This window comes from Brassica oleracea, chromosome C1 (genome assembly GCF_000695525.1).
Source record: "Brassica oleracea var. oleracea cultivar TO1000 chromosome C1, BOL, whole genome shotgun sequence".
Classification (NCBI taxonomy): Eukaryota; Viridiplantae; Streptophyta; class Magnoliopsida; order Brassicales; family Brassicaceae; genus Brassica; species Brassica oleracea.
In genome coordinates this window covers 7,102,214-7,123,005 of record NC_027748.1, presented here as the reverse complement: position 1 = coordinate 7,123,005, position 20,792 = coordinate 7,102,214, and the positions used below count along the sequence as shown (strand labels likewise).

The following is a 20,792-nucleotide window of genomic DNA, read 5'->3' as shown; positions in this document are numbered from 1 at the left end:
TGCCACAGAGTGTTCCACACTTACCCCCATGGACATACAGTAATCATTAAACGTTTGGGAAGTGAATTCACCAGTATTACCAAGACGTATAGTCTGGAAATGAGCTCGTAATCAAGTTATCTGAGCAAGTAACTTGGTAAATACCAAGTTTATCATTTCCTTAGTGACTTTAACTGGTGATGGCCTAGAAATGAGTTTCCCTTGGGAACAAGCAACACAAGATAGGTGCTTAGGGATGATTCATTTCTCTTTAAGAGAATGGTCGTTTAAGTTTAGAGTGAAATTGTCGATTGCTTCTTTGTTAAAAGTGGCATTGACTTCGATCATACTGACTTTAGCATGGTAAAGACCAGTAGATAGTGCGGGAATGGATTCTAAAACTTTCTTATGGCCATGGACGATATCAAAGATTTAAAGGGATTCTTTGTTTCCTTCGCCCGTGGTTTCAATATGAAAGCCATTCATTCTTAAAGCTTAATAGACTTCTCTTAGATTTGGGTGAATACAAGGCATCTGATATCTCAAGATGTGTGCCCATAGGCAACATGATGTTAGCCTGGCCATGACCCTCTATGAGACTAGCTATACCCGCAATGGTGGAGATGTTGGCGTTTTTCAGAGTTAGGTTTATGAAGTATCTTTTGTCATTTAAGATCGTGTGGCTTAGAGACTTCATTTATAAAAAAACATTCATTTATTATTAAGTTTCAAAGAAATGACAACATTGGAAATGAAAACACCAAATCAAAGAACACCAAAATTTAGATTACAAATGTTGAATTCAAACTTCAGTCTTTAAGACAATCTGAAGTTTCATAATCCATAAGATCGTCTTTTTCATGATCGAAATCATTTTCATCATCTTGATATGTCATATGGGCTTCAGGATTCTTCCCTTTCAAACTCTCTTGATAGAGGTCAACTAGATGCTTGGGAGTCCTACAAGTCTTAGCCCAATGATTGCTCATTCCACACCTATGCCACACGGATTTGTCTGATGATTTGGTCGAGTGTTGGGGTTTGAATGTAGATCCACGGCCGCGACCATGGCATCTTCCAAATAAGCCACGATCTCGTCCATGGTCTCGACCATTCCCTCGCCCGCAGCCAAAAGATCTTCGACCGCGGCCACGTCCGCTCGATTTGTCTCGACCACGTCCACCCTGGCCGTTTCCTTGAACGTGGTTGGACTCTTTATTGTCCTTTGTCGTGTGTGCTTCAGGTTGTGGAGCTGATCCAAGAGGTCTCATCTGATTATTTCTCATCAATAATTCATTATTCTGCTTAGCGAGCAAGAGACAAGAAATAAGATTAGCATAAGTCTTGAAACCTTTCTCACGGTACTGTTGTTGTAACAGCATATTGCTTGCATGGAAAGTGGAAAAGGTTTCTCAAGCATGTCCTCATCCGTAATACTTTCACCACACAGTTTCATTTTAGAAACGATCTTAAACAATGCAGAGTTATACTCATCTACAGACTTATAGTCTTGGATCCTGAGATTCGTCCAATCAAACCGAGCTTTTGGTAAGATAAGATCACTGTTATCTGGTGATCATATCTCGATTTCAATTCTTTCCAAAGATCTAGTGGATTCTTAATGGTTAGATACTGATCCTTGAGACTCTCAGCTAGATGATGACGAATTATCAAGATGGCTCTGTATCAATTTTTTCACTGGCATTATTGCCCTCGGTGATACATTCACCGAGATCCTTGGATTTTAGGATGATCTTAGCATCAAGCGTCCACTGAAGGTAATTATCTTCAGAGAGATTTAGGACAGCAAAATCAAGGTTGTTGATTTTCGACATCTGATATATTTTTTAGATATTTTAGGAATAGGTTTTAGTGTTTAAACGATTAGGGTTTTATGTTCAAACAATCAATCAAGTCTTACGGCCAAGATCTATGTCTCTCGGCCAATAAGCAAGCCGCACGGCCATGGATGCAATCGGTTCACTCTCATGCATTTAGTTTGTCATGTAATTGCAATCCTAACATGGTTTCTATCCGTTCATACATGATGCAATCAGACAAGCAAAATCTCGGCCAAACAAAAGAACAAGCCATACAACTATTTGATTTGATTCAATATCATTCCTAGAATAAGTTCTAAGTGCAATTTGCAATCAATCAAGTGTGATCAAATTAGGGTATGAATGCAACAAGGCCAGACGGCCGCGAGATGATATGATCTAGAACAATTAACCTAGTAAGCAATTTCAGATTCGATTTTAAGACAATCTAAACTAGGTTATTAAGGTTTCAGTTTAAACAATCCAAACGATTTTAATTTATTCAGATTTCAAGTTTAAGCAATCTTAACAATAGTTCTAGGTGATCAAATCAATCAATCAATGTTCAATTTTAAATAATAAAATCGATTTTCAAAACTATGGTTTTAGGGTTTTGATTTTATTAACATGCAATTTCAATTTCAGGATGATCAATTCAATCTCAATTAGCATTCAATCAGTTTAATCAATCAATGTTTTCGAATTAGGGTTTTAGGATTTTCGAAAATTAGATCTTAGATCAAAGGAATTTGATTTGAGATTCAAAACCATTAAGACTTTGATTTTAATTGATCAATGGATCAATCTCGTTTTAAGGTTTGGGGATCGAACTTATAGAGCTTCGATTTACTCATTAGGGATTGATTATCCTATGGCTTTCATCTTAGAGATTATATTTTAGGGTTTCATTCTTTACAAACAACCAGATTCAGTTCATTATGTTCTTAGAATTCGAAATACCTTTAGGTTTGTAGATTGTTGAAACTGGACCACCAAAGGATGAACCGCGAGTTGGACACGAACGAGACGTGAGTCGGCTCCTATCGGATCGCGAGCTGACTGTTGTTGGATCGAGCTGTTTGCGGACGGACTGAGGCTGATGTCGCGAGTTAGTTCATTATGTTCTTAGAATTCGAAATACCTTTAGGTTTGTAGATTGTTGAAACTGGACCACCAAAGGATGAACCGCGAGTTGGACACGAACGAGACGTGAGTCGGCTCCTATCGGATCGCGAGCTGACTGTTGTTGGATCGAGCTGTTTGCGGACGGACTGAGGCTGATGTCGCGAGTTGTCCTTGCTGGATCGGGAACGCGCGCCAACTCCTATCGGGTTTCGAACATCGGCTTGGAAACGCCTTGGTCGTCTGTCGCGAACGAGCTGGAGCAAACCGGGAACGCGAGCTGAGGCTGAAGTCGTCTAGGATCAGGAACGCCTAGGGGTTGGGGCTGATCGTTGGACGCGAGCTAGAACGGAGACGCGAACGTATTAGGGTTTGTCGGGTTTGAATCGCCGGGTAGATTAGGGTTAGGGTTTTGCGATTTAGTTTTTAGGCTCAGGGTGTTTTAGAGGCTTTCGGGCTGATAACGTGTTGTGAAACTTAGGATTTAGAATCTGTAAGTTCTGTATTTTATTAATCATAAAGTGTTCCCTTTATATAGGAGATTTCACGATAGATAAAAGGAAAGATTACAATTCATAAACATAAAGGAAAAGGGAAATCCTAATCATACAAGGAAAAGAAAATTGAGTTTCATTTTCTCCTAAACCATGTAGCCGCCTCTCTCTCTCTCTCTAAGTCTCGCGGCCGCCTCTCTCTCTAAGCGTATGGGCCGGTTATGGACATCCATCAATTGATTTATAACAGGTAACACTATTGTTAACACAAAATACAACTTCAAATGATGCCATGGAATATACTCCCTCTGTTTCACAATACATGATGTTTTGACTCATTTTACAAAGATTAAGAAATCTACTTTTCTTTTTGACTTTACAAATATAATTTAAAAATCATTTCAACCAATTAAAAAAATGACTGCAAAATTTGATTGGTTACACATTTTTCAGTAAAGTTCAAAACAATATAAATATATCAAAACTTCATCTATTTTGAAACAACGAACATCTTCTAAAACATCAACTATTATAAAACAGAGAGTGTAGTTTTAAGCTTCTAGTTACTGAATCGACCAATTATATTGCTATTTAGATTTAACATCACTTTAAAAGCCTTTTAATGTAGGGTATAATTTTAAAATAATTAAAACAAAGCAATTGTAAAGAAAAAGAATGGATGTAAACCACTTGTATTATTTTATTGTTCAACATTATCAATTCATGTATTTTGACAGTTCTATTTCATCACTCAACAATTTTGTTGCGTGATTGTTTGACATTAATGGTTCTAAAAATGAATATTAGTAGCGAAACATAGCTCTGATGATGACATTTTTGTTGGTTGGTTGAAAAATAAGATTTTGTTAACCAAGATAGTGACTTATGTTTTCGTCTTGAAGTATTTGTAGCAAACAAGTGGTGGTATTCTGGTGAAGAAGCATGACACACAACATATCGAATAAGTGCAGCAACTAATATCACACAAATTATAAACAACATTTTGAACAAGTGCAGCAACTAATATCACAACAATTATAAACAAAGAATTAAAATAAGAAAGTTTTAAATATTCAGGTTGTAATAATTAAACATTAACATAATTAAAAACTGGTTTTCCTTCACGAGAATGATGCTCTTACACTCACTCAAAAATGCTCACCGCGTCTAAAAATTTTGAACAGTATATTCGTCGGCTTTCAATAAAATAATTTAAAATGGCAAGTTGAGATATTTTTTTTAAAACATGCTAATGTTACTCTTTGCTTTTTCTCTAAACTGAAACAAATGATTTCTTTTGGGAAATGATTAGTAATTATTGAGTAACGCATTAAAATCAAGACGATACAGTACTTTAAAAGAATCGTTAACATGCATAAACCCAAAACTAATTACAAAGCTATATAGATACACAAGTCGATGTCGCAAGTAGCCAAAGACTTAATAGTAACAAATTTTCTCAAAATTTTTAATTAATATTTTTGTCTTTATGGGAAACACTCACAAGTCATAAAAGCATATACCCTAATATATACGGTAACGATGGAAACAGAGCCAATGCTATTTCTAGTGAACCCCTAAAAAACGGAGAGAGAGAGAGAGAGAGAGAGAGAGAGAGAGAGATTCCTCTTCTTCTTCTCCTTCAACACCTCAAAAACTCACAAACCAGAGAGAATCAACAGGTGAGGAATTCGAAATCCAAGCGAGCCCCCAGACTCGCCCAGATTCTCGGTTTCTCCACCACCGACTCAATTTCGATCTGATTCTTCACATCAAAAAAGGTTTAAACTTTATCCACCACACCCCCACATGGCGGAGCTAACGAAAGAAAACTCCCTCCCCAAGGAGAGAAGCTCCCCGCAAGCTCTCATCCTTGGCCGCTACGAAATGGGCAAGCTCCTCGGCCACGGGACCTTCGCCAAGGTCTACCTCGCCCGCAACGTCAAAACAAACGAGAGCGTCGCCATCAAAGTCATCGACAAGGAGAAGATCCTCAAAGGCGGCCTCATCGCCCACATCAAGCGCGAGATCTCCATCCTCCGCCGCGTCCGCCACCCCAACATCGTCCAGCTCTTCGAGGTCATGGCCACCAAGTCCAAGATCTACTTCGTCATGGAGTACGTCCGCGGCGGCGAGCTCTTCAACAAAGTCGCCAAAGGGCGCCTCAAGGAGGATGTCGCCCGCAAGTACTTCCAGCAGCTGATCTCCGCCGTCACCTTCTGCCACGCCCGCGGCGTCTACCACCGCGACATCAAGCCGGAGAATCTCCTCCTCGACGAGAACGGGAACCTCAAAGTCTCCGACTTTGGCCTCAGCGCTGTCTCCGATCAGATTCGCCAGGACGGGCTTTTCCACACGTTCTGTGGGACCCCTGCTTACGTGGCGCCAGAGGTTTTGGCTAGGAAGGGGTACGACGCGGGTAAAGTTGATATCTGGTCTTGTGGTGTTGTGTTGTTTGTTTTGATGGCTGGTTACCTCCCTTTTCACGACCGTAACGTTATGGCTATGTACAAGAAGATTTACAAAGGAGAGTTTAGGTGTCCGAGGTGGTTCTCTCCCGAGCTCACGAGGTTGTGTTCTCGCCTCCTCGAGACGAATCCGGAGAAACGGTTTACGTTCCCTCAGATTATGGAGAACTCTTGGTTCAAGAAAGGGTTTAAGCATGTTAAGTTCTACGTGGAAGATGATAAGCTTTGTAACGTTGTTGATGATGACGATGAGTTGGAGACTGGTTCCGTTGAGTCTGATCGGTCTTCTACCGTTTCTGAATCGGACGTTGAGTTTTTCAAGCCCGCGAGGAGAGTTGGGGGGTTGCCTAGGCCTGCGAGTTTGAATGCTTTTGATATTATATCGTTCTCGCAAGGGTTTGATTTGTCTGGTCTGTTTGATGATGATGGGGAAGGGTCTAGGTTTGTCTCGGGAGCTCCGGTTTCGAAGATTATATCGAAGCTGGAAGAGATTGCTAAAGTTGTGAGCTTTACCGTGAGGAAGAAGGATTGTAGAGTGAGTCTTGAAGGGTCGAGACAAGGAGTGAAAGGTCCTTTGACTATTGCTGCGGAGATATTCGAGCTGACGCCGTCTTTGGTTGTTGTGGAAGTTAAGAAGAAAGGAGGGGATAGAACTGAGTATGAAGAGTTTTGTAACAAGGAGTTGAAACCGAAGTTGCAGACCTTGACGGCTGATGAAGTAGATGATCCTGTGGCGGTGTCAGCGGTGGTTGATGAAACCGCGTCTGGAGTGGCGAATTCTCCGCCGGTTTGTTTCTTGCCTTCTGACACTGAGTAGAAGATGAGATCATGAGGGGTTTTGTTAACCGAACTGATGAAACTGCTTAGGGTTGGTGAAATGTAGAACCGAAGTATGTAACATGTTATGTTTTACAGTTGGAGAGATCGTTAGAGACGGACTTTGAATTATGTTTTTACTAACCTTTTAGCAGTTTTTTTGTGTTCTTGTGTGTGTGTGGAAGAGTTTGTAAACAGTTTCGTATCAGATCTTTTAATATGTATAAAACAATGAAATCAAATAAAGAAACTTGTTTTTTTCCTTCTTAAAAATCCTCTTTAACATGTGTAAAAGATTTGTTCTGTTTTTTTGGTTTGTCACTTATTTGCTTAGAATGGGTAATGAAACAAGAAGAGAGCTAGACAAGAACGTTATCGTTCTTGTTTTTTTGTTGATCCTTGAAGACGTGAATGGTGGGAAATTGAGATAGTGAGTCTCAGGAGTTTTAACTATTTGTGGGTAAAGAAATTGACATGCACCATGTGAAGTGTTTTTGTCATTGTGCTAATGCAAGTTGGTTTTGAGATGATGAAAGCAATTTGTCATGGACTTGGCTTTTTCTAGTAAATTATTATATCTGCATGATTTGATTTGACAATCACAGATACGAAAAAGTTTTGTTTTTGCTTGATGTGGCCAAGCTTGCTCGATTCTACATGTGAGTATATAGCATATATGTTTGTGATGCTGATTTGAATGATGCATTAATGATGCAATTTCTTTCGGAGCTATTGTTTGAGTGTGATTATTGATAATCAGTCTAAATCTGTTTTATTCTTTTTCTTATTTTATTTGAAGAAAATAGAATAAGGCAATACTATCAGCGATCGTTAGGTATATGGAAATGATGAACATAATAACTTGTTGGGGAAATAAGGAACAGGAGTTTTAATCTAAACTTAGAAAGCCAGAAGTTCATGTCTTCCTTGTCTTTTCTTCATGTAAATAATCTTGCAAGTGGCGAGTCTGTAACCCAATTTATCAGAACCAACCACATGTTCCTATTAAAGCCCATCTGAAAATGTCTTTTAAATTTTTATATAGAAAAAACTTTTTAATTGCAATAAACTCCACAAATGAACATTTGTCAATTTTACTACTATACTGTCTAAATAAATTATGAATGATTCAAAGAAATGATAACACCGACGTATAGGTAACTGATAAAATAAAACTAAAATTAAAAAAATTGATAAAAAACAATTTACATGATATAATAAAAAGATGAACGAGTTGTGAATGATTAGGGGTAGGTATTGTTAGACCATCTTCAATAGTTAATTTTTTTTGGGTTTTGACCCAAGTGATTTACATGGTGAATTGTAACAAACGATTATTCAAATTTGGATCAGACACTCCCAGGCAGACCGTATAATCAATATGATTTATAAAAAAAAATTGAATTATACTCCAATGGTACTCTATTTTAGAGACAAAAATAGAGTGATGAACAAAAAATAATAATTTACTCTATAACTCATTTTTTACTCTCTAATAATAAATCTATATGTATAAATGAGAGTTTTCTCTCACCTCCCGCAGACACGTCCTCTTTTTAGTATGGTCCTTTTACTGACACGTGGCATGCTCTTTAAAGACTATTCTCTCAATGTATTGCAATGGGCTTCTCCGTTTGATTTTTTTTTTACACAGGCTGACCCAGATTTTTTTAGGGTTTCTTTGAAATCGCTTTTGGGGTTCAGTCACCGTACCCCTTCGGATCTCACCAAATCCGATCAACATCTATGTAACGGCTTCAATTTTCCTTAATATACTACATTAATCCAGCATTGGCGTCGTTTCCACCTCTCCTCCCACTCTTTCACATTTAATCGGCCCAAACATCATCGAAGGTGACCAATTGAAGTTCCAACAGCTTCACAGCTCCAAAATCTGAAAGAACAATCTCTGTCAAGCATCAATTCCAACTATGGTGAGTTTATGCATTCTTCTTGCTGCTGCTCAAATACCATCAATTTCAACTATGGTGAGTTTATGCATTCTTCTTGCCGCTGCTCAAATACGGCAGAGGTTCGTCTTGCTGCTGTTCAAACACCATGATATTTAGAAAAGTTTTAGCTTCTTCATCACCTTGATTGCATGTTTTATAGTTGCCGTAGGAGGTTCTTGTCTTAAATTTGAAAGTTTTTGATGATCAATGCCTTATGTTAGCTTTACCTTATCATTATGGCTTTATGTTTATTTCAGATCCCACGATTGAGAGTGATAAATAACTTATAAACCTTGTGTGCTCATTTTTGTCAGGAATGGGTGATAGCTCTTTTGTCTTCCAGATTATAGAGAAAGTTTGTGTCGGACAAATAGTAAGTTCTGCCTTTTTTTAAAAACTAATTACATCTATATTTAAAGATTAAATCTTATAGTTAATTAGCATGGCAAATACTTTAATGGTTGTGGCATACTCAGGATGATCCGCACGTTGGGCTCTGAATCTACAAGACTTTCAGAAATCAGTAACAACTCTTAAGTGAATTCTTATCAATGGAGTATCTGCCAAGGTGAGATTATTGATCTCTTGATCTGGAAGTAGTGTTGCTCCTTATTGAAATGCGTTATAGATTATTTTGCACCCTGTGTTAATTTGTTTATTTCCGGTTGTGATGATTAGATGGAGTCTATTCAAAATACTTCATAGCTCGAATCAGCCATAGGACAAGAAACTTAGGATGGCCCTTGATGTTGTAAGACTTTCATCTTCCATAAAAAGAACAAAACCATGTGAAAGGCTGAGAGAATACGGGTTCTCCATTGTTGTTGCTGGCTAGGGGAATGAATTACTTATAGGGACTTGAAATCTTCCAATCTTCTCGTCGACAGAAACTAGAATGTAAAGGTACAAGTACAACAACTAAATGCCTTAATTTTCCTCTACAAGTCGCACTATTGACGACCTGTAAAAATGATCTATTTACTTATAAAGTTACAAAAAAAAAACTTATTCCCTAGGTTGTAGACTTTGGGCTGTCAAAGTGGAAGAGCGCAACATTCTTAAGCACTAGATCCGGGAAAGGAACAGTAAGCCATCTCTGATTCTATAAACCGATATAACACTCTTGCGGTTCTGTAATGAACCATCATTAATATTTTTTCTGTGCAGCCACAGTGGATGGCCCCTGAAGTTCTAAGGAGTGAACCTCCGAATGATAAGTACGTATTAACCCTTGCTTACTCTCTTTCTTGTGATACATTGTTCAGTATCTTAGAATTTTGGATTAAAAACTCAATACTTTTGTTGTAACAGGTGTGATGTGCTCAGCTTTGGAATCATCTTATGGGAGCTAATGACTACTTTAATTCCATGGGACCGTCTAAGCTCTATCCAGGTACCTTATCAACTTGTGAGATTATAGCACAATAATAAAGATTCTAATCAAGTTTAAAATAGGTTGTTGGAGTTGTGGGATTCATGGACCGACGGTTGGACTTGCCTGAAAGATTAAATCCTCAGATCGCATCCATAGTCGAAGATTGTTGGCAAACGTAAGACACGATATACGTATTATACATTGTTTCGCCAAATATTCCCTCAAATCATTGGTTAGGGTGTCTAGGGTATTTATAACCTTTTTGTGATACGTTCTTGGAACAGTGATCCAGCAAAACGACCGTCGTTTGAAGTTATAATTAGTAGGATGATGAGCCTGTTCTGCAATACGGGGTCGAGTGCATAGGAAGAAAATGATTGAGAAGGTTAAAATGGTTCATGGTCAGAGGAGATGGTTCACACAAAGCAAAGGACGTCAAAAGCATACTTTTATAAAGTTAATATAATATGGTCAATGTGAGCACTTACCGTCTTTTTACTTGTGATGTCCTAAATGTTTTATTTTTATTTCTTTGCCAAACTCGCAACGTGAGCACGTACTTTCATAAAGTTAATATAATATGGTCAATGTGAGCACGTACTTTTATACTGTTAAATATAATATGGCCAAACTCGCAAAAGAGGTTATGAAAAGACTCTGATTAGCGAAAAACACTAAAGCGGTGCTGGAACCATCTCCAATAAGACAGGGAGAGCAGTCAAAGCTCATTTAATTGGGTACAATGTATTGTCTCTGTGATCTTGCCGACGAACAAGGACGTCAAAGTTAGGAAGATGCTATAACCATTCAAGTCAGAAATTGATTTGATTATGCACAACGCTATCACATTGCAGGTGATCATTTGTTTTTTTCTCTTACTCTCTTAACGTTATATATTGCAAATTCATGCTGCTGATTGAGTTTTTACCTCTTTAATTTCCCTTGCAGTCCTCTATCTTGATTGTAGAAGTAAAACATATTATGAAAACCACAGAAAAGCAACTTAGAATGGCATCAAATAGTTTAGTAGGCTGTGCAACTGTGACAGTATAATGATTTTTGCTCTCGGTTGCAAAAAGGATATGTTTTTTCTTTGCTTACTCGGGAAAGCACCAACTTAAGTTCACGATTTTCATACGTTTCACGGCTAGGACATGTTCCATGACTAGCAGCAAATCCACACTAAGTGTGCTCCTAAAAGGCCTGGAGATCAGAATTTTTTTTGGTTGTTTCCCCACAAGATATAACAAATAAATAATAAGTATTTAGTGAAAAGACATAAAAAAACTTATTAAACAATTTTCGTAACAAAATAATAATTTAGTTAAACATATATTATATTATACAAAATACATAAATTCCAAGAATAAATAGGAATTTTTGCACAAAATCAGAAAGAAGAGAAATCTATTTACATTATTCTTCTTCAAATGTCATCAAACACCCATGAAAAAGGGAGTCTCACATAATTTTTTTTATACCAAGTTCAAGCATAGATAAATAAGCAAAAACATGATGCAGCCCACAGTAAATTATTAATACATAATAAAAATAAATATTTTACAAAAATCAGTTCAAAATAATAATATAACAAATAGAACCATAAGTTTACTCAAAATACTTAATAGAACTTGTGTTTGGTAAAAATATTAGTCAACAAATACCAATTTAGTAAAAAAATACATAATATAATTCAAAATATATCTTCAACAGTATATATAATTTTTTTTAATTAAAAATCCATTTACGCTAATATATTTTTTCCGTCTCATCAAATCCATGTTAACATTAATAAAATAAAAAGTCAATCTCACTTACATTTTCCCATTTCTGGACATCAAAATCAAAATAAGATTTAGCACAATCAAAAAAATCACAAGATCAAACAAATAAAACAATAAAAAGTAGTACCATACCTATTAGGCTATTATCATTATTGACAAACACTTCTAGAAACAACAAAATAGCACCACAACGCTTTTTACGCACTTTAAAAGATTCTATACAAAGATAAATACGGAGAAATTTTCAGGCATATCACTATTTTCTTGAACAAGCGTGTGTTACAGAGTCACATTGGTTCTAGCATAGGCCGCACAAGTCCGTCGAGTTTACAAGTCCGTATAAAACTTTAACACACAATTAAGAAAATATATTAAAATACTACACATATAATCTCATGCAAATGTAAAAGAAAATGTATTTCCATCATAAATACAACTGAAATGAATACTTAAAATAAAATAGTACAATTTTATAAAATATAGTTGATAACAAATAAAAATCCAAACACGTAAAAATTATAAACAAAGGTCAAATGTTAACAAATAAATATAAAATTCAAAAAATTAATAAATTTATAATAAGATCTTAGAAAACAAATATTTATCATATTTAATTTAAAGTAATTTTAAAATGTTTGATATAAAATGATTTTGTTGTAAACTTACCCGCCCGTAGGGCGGGCCAACCCCTAGTTTTACTCTATTATATAGTGAAAAATAAAACACCATTGTAACACTTTTACTCTAAACTATATTTAGAGTGAAAAATAGAGTAGAGTTGAAGATTCTCTTATGTAAGTAGCATATGCATGGAAATTTTACTCGTTATTCGAACTGGTACCCAAACCCGATCCGAAAATCTTAAACTGAAATCCAAATCAAAATAGCAAAATACCTAAACGGATATTGAGTTAGGAAAGATAGCATATTCAAATCTGAACGGGTAATCCAAACTCGAATAGATATCTGAAGATAATCGAACATATATATTTAACCCTAAATTCCTAATTTACTTCTCTCAGTTTATTCAAAATATTTATATTAACGATACACATGACCCAAAATCAAATATATACATATAATTACGGATAAATTAATTTTATATTCACTTAAAATGTATGTCAATCTTCTTGTTTTATGCATTAACAAAAGTTACATTTCAGTTTAGTGTCTTTTCTATTTTCCAAGTTTTATCTCCAAACCTATTAATCGTCCAACTTATTAAAAATTAGAAAATCACTTAAGATAGTGGTAAAATTCGAAGTATAAAAAGTTTGAGCAATTCAAAATTTGTTTTTTTTAAATTTAAATATTTGAACCCGACATAAAATAACCAAACTCGAATGAAAAATATCCAAACCCGATTCGATAAGTAAAAATAAATGAACAGATTCTAAACCCCAATACCGGAATAACCAAAAATCTGAAATATCCGATCTGAACCCAAACACGTAATCAAGAGTCCACGCCTAATCATGTTTTTGATATGGTTATAAAGTGAATAATAGTTTTTATAGTTATAGAATGCAATTTCTCTTATATATATCTCTAATGTAAATACCTTTGTTTTTTTAAACTTTGGATGCAGAATCTACAAAAGGAATATTCGAATGTTACAAAGATTCAACAACAGCCAATCACTTTTTATTTTTTAATGATAGACAGCCACTCCCTTAATTTCCACAAAATGTCACTTTCCCCTTGTTTAGTTTAGGGTCTATACATATTTTATTAAAGTTTTTTTTTTGAATTTTTTATTTTATTTTATTAAAGTTGTATATCTTCGTAAATCGTAATGCTTTGCCATTTTGAAGAACCAGAGCAAAACACTATACTCACTACATCTCAAATGTCACAGGAATTTACAACAAGGCCAAATCAATAAAACTGGGAAAATAGTTCAACTTGGCAAAGAAAAACACAGTTAAAATCTTGACGTGTGTATTTATAACTTATTTGTATTCATATGAATAAGAAGATGCCGTCTTTTGAGGGTTTACAACTTTTGTTATTCCTTATATAAGACAAAAGCATAAAGCTTATGCATTTCGTAACTACGTCTCACTATCACACACACAAACATAAAGACACATCTCATCTCTGCTTAGACCAAACTATTACAGAAGACTATTTCTAAAACCTTAAAGAACTCACACTCCCACATCAACAAGTGGCTGATCTCTTTGACTTCCCAGCTCCACCTCTAGCGGCTGCACACACGAGACAACACTCTTCTCTACCTCTTCCCCACTCGTGCAACGAAACGTGTAATCTTTTCAGGGAGAGCAAAAGAGCCGCCACTTGAACAGGAGTCAAAACCTCCACGATCGTCCTAATTGTATCTAGCCTCAGCTTATCAGCCTCCGCCATTAGAACTGTCATGCCTTCTTCATTCTTATCTAAAGCTTCTTCAACGGCCTCGCCAGCTTCAACCAAATCCTTAGAGAAAACTTTGATAACCATTGGCATATCCGCAACATCCTATTGCAAATTCTCTCATTTATTTATTTTAGTAATCTGAGTATTCCGGACCTGTGAAAGAATTTAGACTAATCTCCAAGTAGAGATGCACTCTACGGATGCACCCACTGGTATTTTAAGCAAACAGTTCATATCCACGTGCCCTACGATAAAGTGTTGTATAGTGCTTTCAAACCCAAATTGATTAAAAACCCAAAGATCGTCGTGTAAAGAAAGAGAAAATAAAAGAATGATGCAAATTCTTTTTTTTTAACACATCAAATTCTTATACTCCTAATTTTTTATCTTCTTTTTACAGGGCGACATGAACTTTTAGGGGTCTTAAAAAAATTTAGTAAGACCATTGATTCTCGCAAGCTGCATCGCAGTAAGATCGCTAATGGAACCATCACCATCTTGTCCATCTTCGACGTTTTCATCCATGTTGAGGAGATGCTGAGAAAGCTAGTGTCGGCATGGGATCCACAAAGAGCGTATATAACTCTAATGAAAGATGAAGGACGGCATCCCACCACTCTAATAAAAGATGAAGGAGGTCATTCCACCATATCCATAGAAGACCATTCTGTAGAGAAGAGTTTCACAATGGTGCAAAGTAGCTAGCAGCTTCGGTCTAAGAGCTCCGATCATTTTACGGTGTTTTTTGGAAAGTCGTTGATGATTTTTTATGTAACTAAGTCGTTAATGGTTTTACCAACGAGTTTTCGAGTGTGATGATCGTCGGCGTTGGATCGTTGAAACATGATCACTTCTATGAGATCAACTATGCGTTTATTAGGTTGTAAACTCATCCGTTCGTAGTAACATTCTTTTCTAATTTTCTCAATCCCGCAACTCGAAATAGTACTACTCGCCATCTCTATGCGTTGCTTACATTCGTGAGTTTTAAAAAAATGTTATTACTCTTATATTACATTGGATTGGTGCATCATATACTTGTAACTAGATATATTATATAGGTGCGTTATGTTAAAAAATGTAATTACAACAACATGCATGTACGGAGGGTACGTGGAATCAAGATATGATAGGCTTTTTTGCGAAAGCGTGGTTTAACCTTTTGTTAAATTGGATGTTTTCTCCCTTGGTTTGTGGATCTTTGCTTTCTGAAAGGTAACGGACAAAAGAGCACGGATGAATAGTAAATTAGTAATACTTGCCAGACAATTTTATTTTCAAAAATAAGATACGAGTTCTCTCTTCTTGTGGGAAGGGTCTACATGTGATAAACAATATACAACATCAATACTAAACGATCTTATTTAACAGTTTCCGTTTATGTAAATGACTCATTTACAATTGATATCCGGTTATAATAATAGATATTTAGGGAGGCATGTTGGAAATAGAATTCGTGTGGAGTTTGAAAATTCTAAGAGTTAGTAGATTTTTAAAAGTTAAGCAGATTTGATGAATTTTACCCAAAATATTGTATAAATTGTCATTGATTATTATAGATTTTCATATATACTTTTCTTTCCAAACTTATCTTTCTATTATTATTTTTTTAAAAAAAATCTTTCATAAAATAGAACTATTTGAAAATTAAAAATAATTTTGGTTTTTCAATATTTTGACATTTTGATTTGTCTTGTTTGATTTTTGTTTTAAAGTTTTTAAGATCAACCTATGAATTTTCTCATGATTTTATTTTAATATCAAATAGTTATATTTCATGAAAGATTTTTTTTTAAAAAATTGTTATTTTTAATAATTTCTTTTATCTTTAGTTTTCTTTTTATAACTATCTTTGACTTGACAATAAAAATGTAAAAAAATCTTGTTGTGTTTGTGTTTTTGTGTTTTTGTTACATAGATTTTGAAAATCCTATGACTATACGTGATATTTGTAAAGTTGAGTGTTATGAGTAAAACTAAAGAGAATTTATGTCCCAATAACAAAAGAGTTTAATAGAATTACAAAATCAATAAAAACTAAACTTTTTGAATAACATAGGATTCTCATAGAATTTAAAAGTCCACAAACCAATAACAACGGATTCTAATAAGATTTTAAGAATTCATAAACCAATAACAATGAAATCTCTAAATTTTAAAATTTCTTCAAAATTTAACTCCCAATAACACCCCCCCCCCCCCCCTTAGTCTAATGTAAATTAGCAATTAGTAAATTCGTATATGTTTATCAAGTTATGCTACATCTTGTTTTAGATGTAAGATTTCATATGTACAGTGTGAAGTTTCTTTCTTTTTTTGACTAAGAGGCTAAGAGCGAAGCTTGAATGATACTAAACCATATAAATTCATTTTGTTCCAAATCGAAATTACAAACATCTAGAAGCATACTAAACCATATAAATTCAAATTATTTTGTAATTAGTAAAAACGTCAACGGTAAACACATAACAGATAACACTAGTGCTTTTAAAAATATCCAAATCCAATATAGAGCAATTCTAGATTGTATGGATATACTGTGGGGCATGTAGTATAAAGACGATTCCGACATCAGCACAGTTCATTGTTGAAAAGTTTTAATGACTTTAGGACACCTCAAAAGAAAATGAATGCACGTGACTTTCAAGTTTCACCTAATTCATTTAACTTTACTGTCAGAGACTCAAGAGATTGTCACAACACATAACCGTAAAATACAAAGCCCAACGGCATTTAATTTGATGGGCTTTTAAAACAACAATGATAATCCATGTCAAGCGACCAAAAATGTTATCATTGATTTTTGGGTTTGATTTTAACATTCCGATTCAAATTTTCTAACTATATCGGTCGTTGATCATTAAAACTATTAGTAGTAGTTGTATTGGAATTGTTGATGATCAGAAGTTACTGCCAAGTGCATAGAGGAATGCAATTTGTCTTTAATCCAAATGTATAATTCGTAACGTATATAATTCATGTGATCAGTTCAAAAAAAAAGGTCACTAAAAGTCGATCTTACATTTATTAAAATGTTATGGATTGTATGGACACATAATTTAATAATTCATCTTGCTTTTCAAAGTGTAATAAAATAAGAGTGCACAGAGAGAGAGTATATGCGTGTAGGGCTGAGCTGTGAAAGACCTGTCCTCTCTCTCTAATAATTCTCTCTTTCACACTGTTTGTTTTCTAACTTCTTGTCTTCATTTTACCCTTCGTCATCCTTCAAATCTCTCTCACTATCTGCCATTCTACTCAAATGTATGTTTCTCTGAAGCAATGAAGACGAAGAAGATGGCTCAGATCTACGCTCTTTTTGTTCTTCATTTTACCTTCTTGTTTTCTACTGGTCTCTCTCACTCTTATTCACTCGCTAGTTCCAACAGCGATCTTTCAGACAAAGAGGTCCATCTGATCCGACAGCGACAGCTTCTGTACTACCGCGACGACTTTGGCGACCGTGGCGAGAATGTCGTCGTCGACCCATCTCTCGTCTTCGAGAATCCACGTCTTCGAAGTGCTTACGTAGCTCTTCAAGCTTGGAAACAAGCCATTCTCTCTGATCCAAACAACTTCACCGCCAACTGGATCGGCTCCGACGTCTGCAGTTACACCGGCGTTTACTGTGCTCCGGCGCCGGATAACCCACGGATCCGTACAGTCGCCGGGATAGATCTCAACCACGCTGACATTGCTGGATACTTGCCTCAAGAGCTTGGTTTGTTAACGGATCTTGCTCTGTTCCACGTTAACTCGAACCGGTTTTGTGGAACCGTACCGCATCGGTTTAACCGGCTTAAGCTTCTGTTCGAGTTAGATCTCAGCAATAACCGGTTCGCCGGTATATTTCCTGCGGTTATCCTCCAGTTACCGTCGTTGAAGTTTCTGGATCTACGGTTTAACGAGTTTGAAGGACCTGTACCGAGAGAGCTCTTCAGTAAAGATCTAGATGCGATTTTCATTAACCATAACCGGTTCCGGTTCGAGTTACCGGATAATTTGGGAGATTCACCGGTTTCCGTCATCGTTGTGGCGAATAATCAGTTCCACGGTTGTATTCCGACGAGTTTGGGCGATATGAGGAACTTGGAAGAGATCATCTTCATGAACAATGGGTTTAACTCTTGCTTGCCGTCGGAGATCGGACGGTTGAAAAACGTCACCGTGTTTGATTTCAGTTTCAACGAGCTGGTGGGGTCGTTACCGGCGAGTACCGGCGGAATGGTTTCGTTGGAACAGTTAAATGTGGCGCATAATAGATTCTCCGGGAAGATTCCGGCGAGTATTTGTCAGTTGCCGAGACTGGAGAACTTTAATTTCAGCTACAATTTCTTCACCGGAGAGCCGCCGGTATGTATCGGTTTGCCTGGGGTTGATGATCGGCGTAACTGTATACCGACGAGACCTGCGCAGAGATCTCCGGGGCAATGTGCGGCTTTCTTGTCTTTGCCGCCGGTGAATTGTGCATCGTTTGGATGTGGGCGTTCTGTTACTCCTAGTCCTCGGCCTCCGGTTGTAGTCCCGTCACCGCCGACAACACCATCTCCTGGTGGTTCACCTCCTTCGCCGTCTATTTCGCCAGCTAGTCCTCCGATGGTGGTGCCGCCGTCTCCCATTTCTCCAATTCCTGGTCCTGTTTCGCCGTCTAGTCCTCCAACCATTGGTCCGTCTCCTCCGTCAACTCCACCGTCACCGGGTTCTCAGTCACCGCCTGGTTCTCCTAGTCCTCCTGGTGTAGTTCCATTTCCTCCTCCCACTCCGGTTTATTCTCCTCCATCACCACCACCATCGACAGGTCACTCCCCGCCATCACCCTCGCCGCCGACTGGGTTTTCTCCTCCATCACCACCGCCGTCCGCAGGTCACTCTCCTCCATCACCACCACCGTCGACGGGTCACTCACCTCCATCACCACCGCCGTCGACGGGTCCTTCTCCCCCACCATCACCACCGTCGACGGGTTACTCTCCCCCACCACCACCGCCGTCGACGGGGTACTCTCCTCCATCACCACCACCGTCGACAGGTTACTCTCCTCCATCACCACCACCACCGTCGACGGGTTACTCTCCTCCATCACCACCACCGTCGATGGGTTACTCTCCTCCATCACCACCACCACCGTCGACAGGTTACTCTCCTCCATCACCTCCACCGTCGGCAGGTCACTGTCCTCCATCTCCCGCGCCACCAACATATTCTCCTTCACCACCACCTCCGCCTCCGACATACTACCCACCGCAGCCACCACAACCATCTCCCTCACAGCCACCTCAATTTTCACCACCACCAGCCCCTTACTATTACAGCTCACCCCCTCCGCCGCCACATTACTCGTTACCTCCACCACCGCACTCACCACCACCACCGGTTTATCACTATCTATCCCCACCACCTCCACCAACGCCAGTATATTCTCCTCCACCTTGCATAGATCACTCACCACCTCCACCTCCGCCTCCGACCGTACATTACACTCCTCCGCCATCCCCTGTTTACTACAACTCACCTCCACCACCACCGTCCGTCCACTATAGTCCGCCGCCATCTTCGCCACCTCCTCCGGTGATTCACCATAGCCCACCACCGCCACCTCCTGGTTACGAAGGACCACTACCGCCTATTCCCGGAGTATCATACGCTTCTCCTCCACCGCCTCCCTTTTATTGATTATTTTCAGGCTTTTCTCGCATGGGTTCCATCAGTTATGCCAAAACCCAAAACCGAAACGTTGTCGTCTCACATCGAAGGATACGGAGTCGTTTATACCATTTATTTCAGAGGTGTGTGTGGTGGACTGGTGAGATTCTCTGAAAGATATATATATATATATATATATATATATATATATATATATACGAGGAGGAAAATTATCTAAGATAAATTAGGAGTTGCGGGGGAAAAAATATGTATAAGAGAAACTATCCAAAAATGGAGCAACTCATCTTTATGCTCCTTATATCTTTCATTAGTCTTGTTTAGCTTATATAATAAAAATCATTGTTGCTTAAATTGTTCTGTATTTTTGCCTTATAAATTAAACTATCTTTTTGAATTTTTTTGTTTTTTTGTTTTTGTCATCTGTTAGATTAATATAAGGTCATCAAGACCAACATTCAGTTACAGAAGATCGGCCACAGCGGGGGAGAACTCCGTTATCCAAAAAACTCATTAGACCAACAAACCAATCAAAGCTACTCTTCCCGAATATATAACAGCTGGTTCAAAGCTATAACATAAGATTCAAAAATCTAGTCATCGATTACATGACAATGATCAACTAAGTAGAGGGCAAAGCTTCTTCATTCTCAAACAATTCTCGTAGCCACAAGGGGCCACCAGCCGCAACATAAGATTGCAGATAACTACCCATTCACTGCACTTTGAGCTATGAAGAAAGCCCTTCTGTTTGTTGATCTATCTTCTTTTACTAATCTTCACTTTTCTCAATCTTTTCTCCAGCTCAACATATTGCCCTTTGAAATTAGGCCACACTTTGGGTCTGAGGATCACCTTTGTGAGAGTATCATCATCCGATGCAATAATGACTCTGTTGAGATGATGAAAGCTTAAGCTCTCCAAGGACCACAACAGAGCTTT

General features: G+C 37.5%; 3 protein-coding genes and 1 pseudogene across 5 annotated transcripts; 2 read left to right on the top strand and 2 right to left on the bottom strand.

Moving 5' to 3' along the window:
* The first annotated feature begins 4,971 nt into the window (after window positions 1-4,971).
* LOC106309947 (CBL-interacting serine/threonine-protein kinase 12) lies at window positions 4,972-6,964 on the top strand. Its single transcript, XM_013747113.1, has one exon. It carries the CDS (start codon window positions 5,225-5,227, stop codon window positions 6,698-6,700), a length of 1,476 nt encoding a protein of 491 aa, XP_013602567.1. The 5' UTR covers window positions 4,972-5,224; the 3' UTR covers window positions 6,701-6,964.
* Window positions 6,965-13,973: 7,009 nt separating this feature from the next.
* Window positions 13,974-14,279, bottom strand: LOC106330345. The gene has a single exon (XM_013768828.1). The coding sequence runs from the start codon at window positions 14,277-14,279 to the stop codon at window positions 13,974-13,976; it is 306 nt and encodes a 101-aa protein (XP_013624282.1).
* Window positions 14,280-14,612: 333 nt separating this feature from the next.
* LOC106330336 lies at window positions 14,613-15,148 on the bottom strand (annotated as a pseudogene).
* A 2,120-nt stretch (window positions 15,149-17,268) lies between these two features.
* On the top strand, window positions 17,269-20,155 carry LOC106307049 (leucine-rich repeat extensin-like protein 5). 3 transcript variants are annotated; one of them, XM_013743895.1, is made up of 2 exons: window positions 17,269-18,785; window positions 18,816-20,155. In XM_013743895.1, the coding sequence occupies exons 1-2, from the start codon at window positions 17,472-17,474 to the stop codon at window positions 19,860-19,862; spliced, it is 2,361 nt and encodes a 786-aa protein (XP_013599349.1). In that variant the 5' UTR covers window positions 17,269-17,471; the 3' UTR covers window positions 19,863-20,155. The 3 variants fall into 3 exon arrangements, with proteins under 3 accessions (XP_013599349.1, XP_013599358.1, XP_013599344.1); XM_013743904.1 differs by having other exon boundaries at window positions 17,270-19,074; window positions 19,108-20,155; XM_013743890.1 differs by having other exon boundaries at window positions 17,271-20,155.
* The last annotated feature ends 637 nt before the right edge of the window (window positions 20,156-20,792 follow it).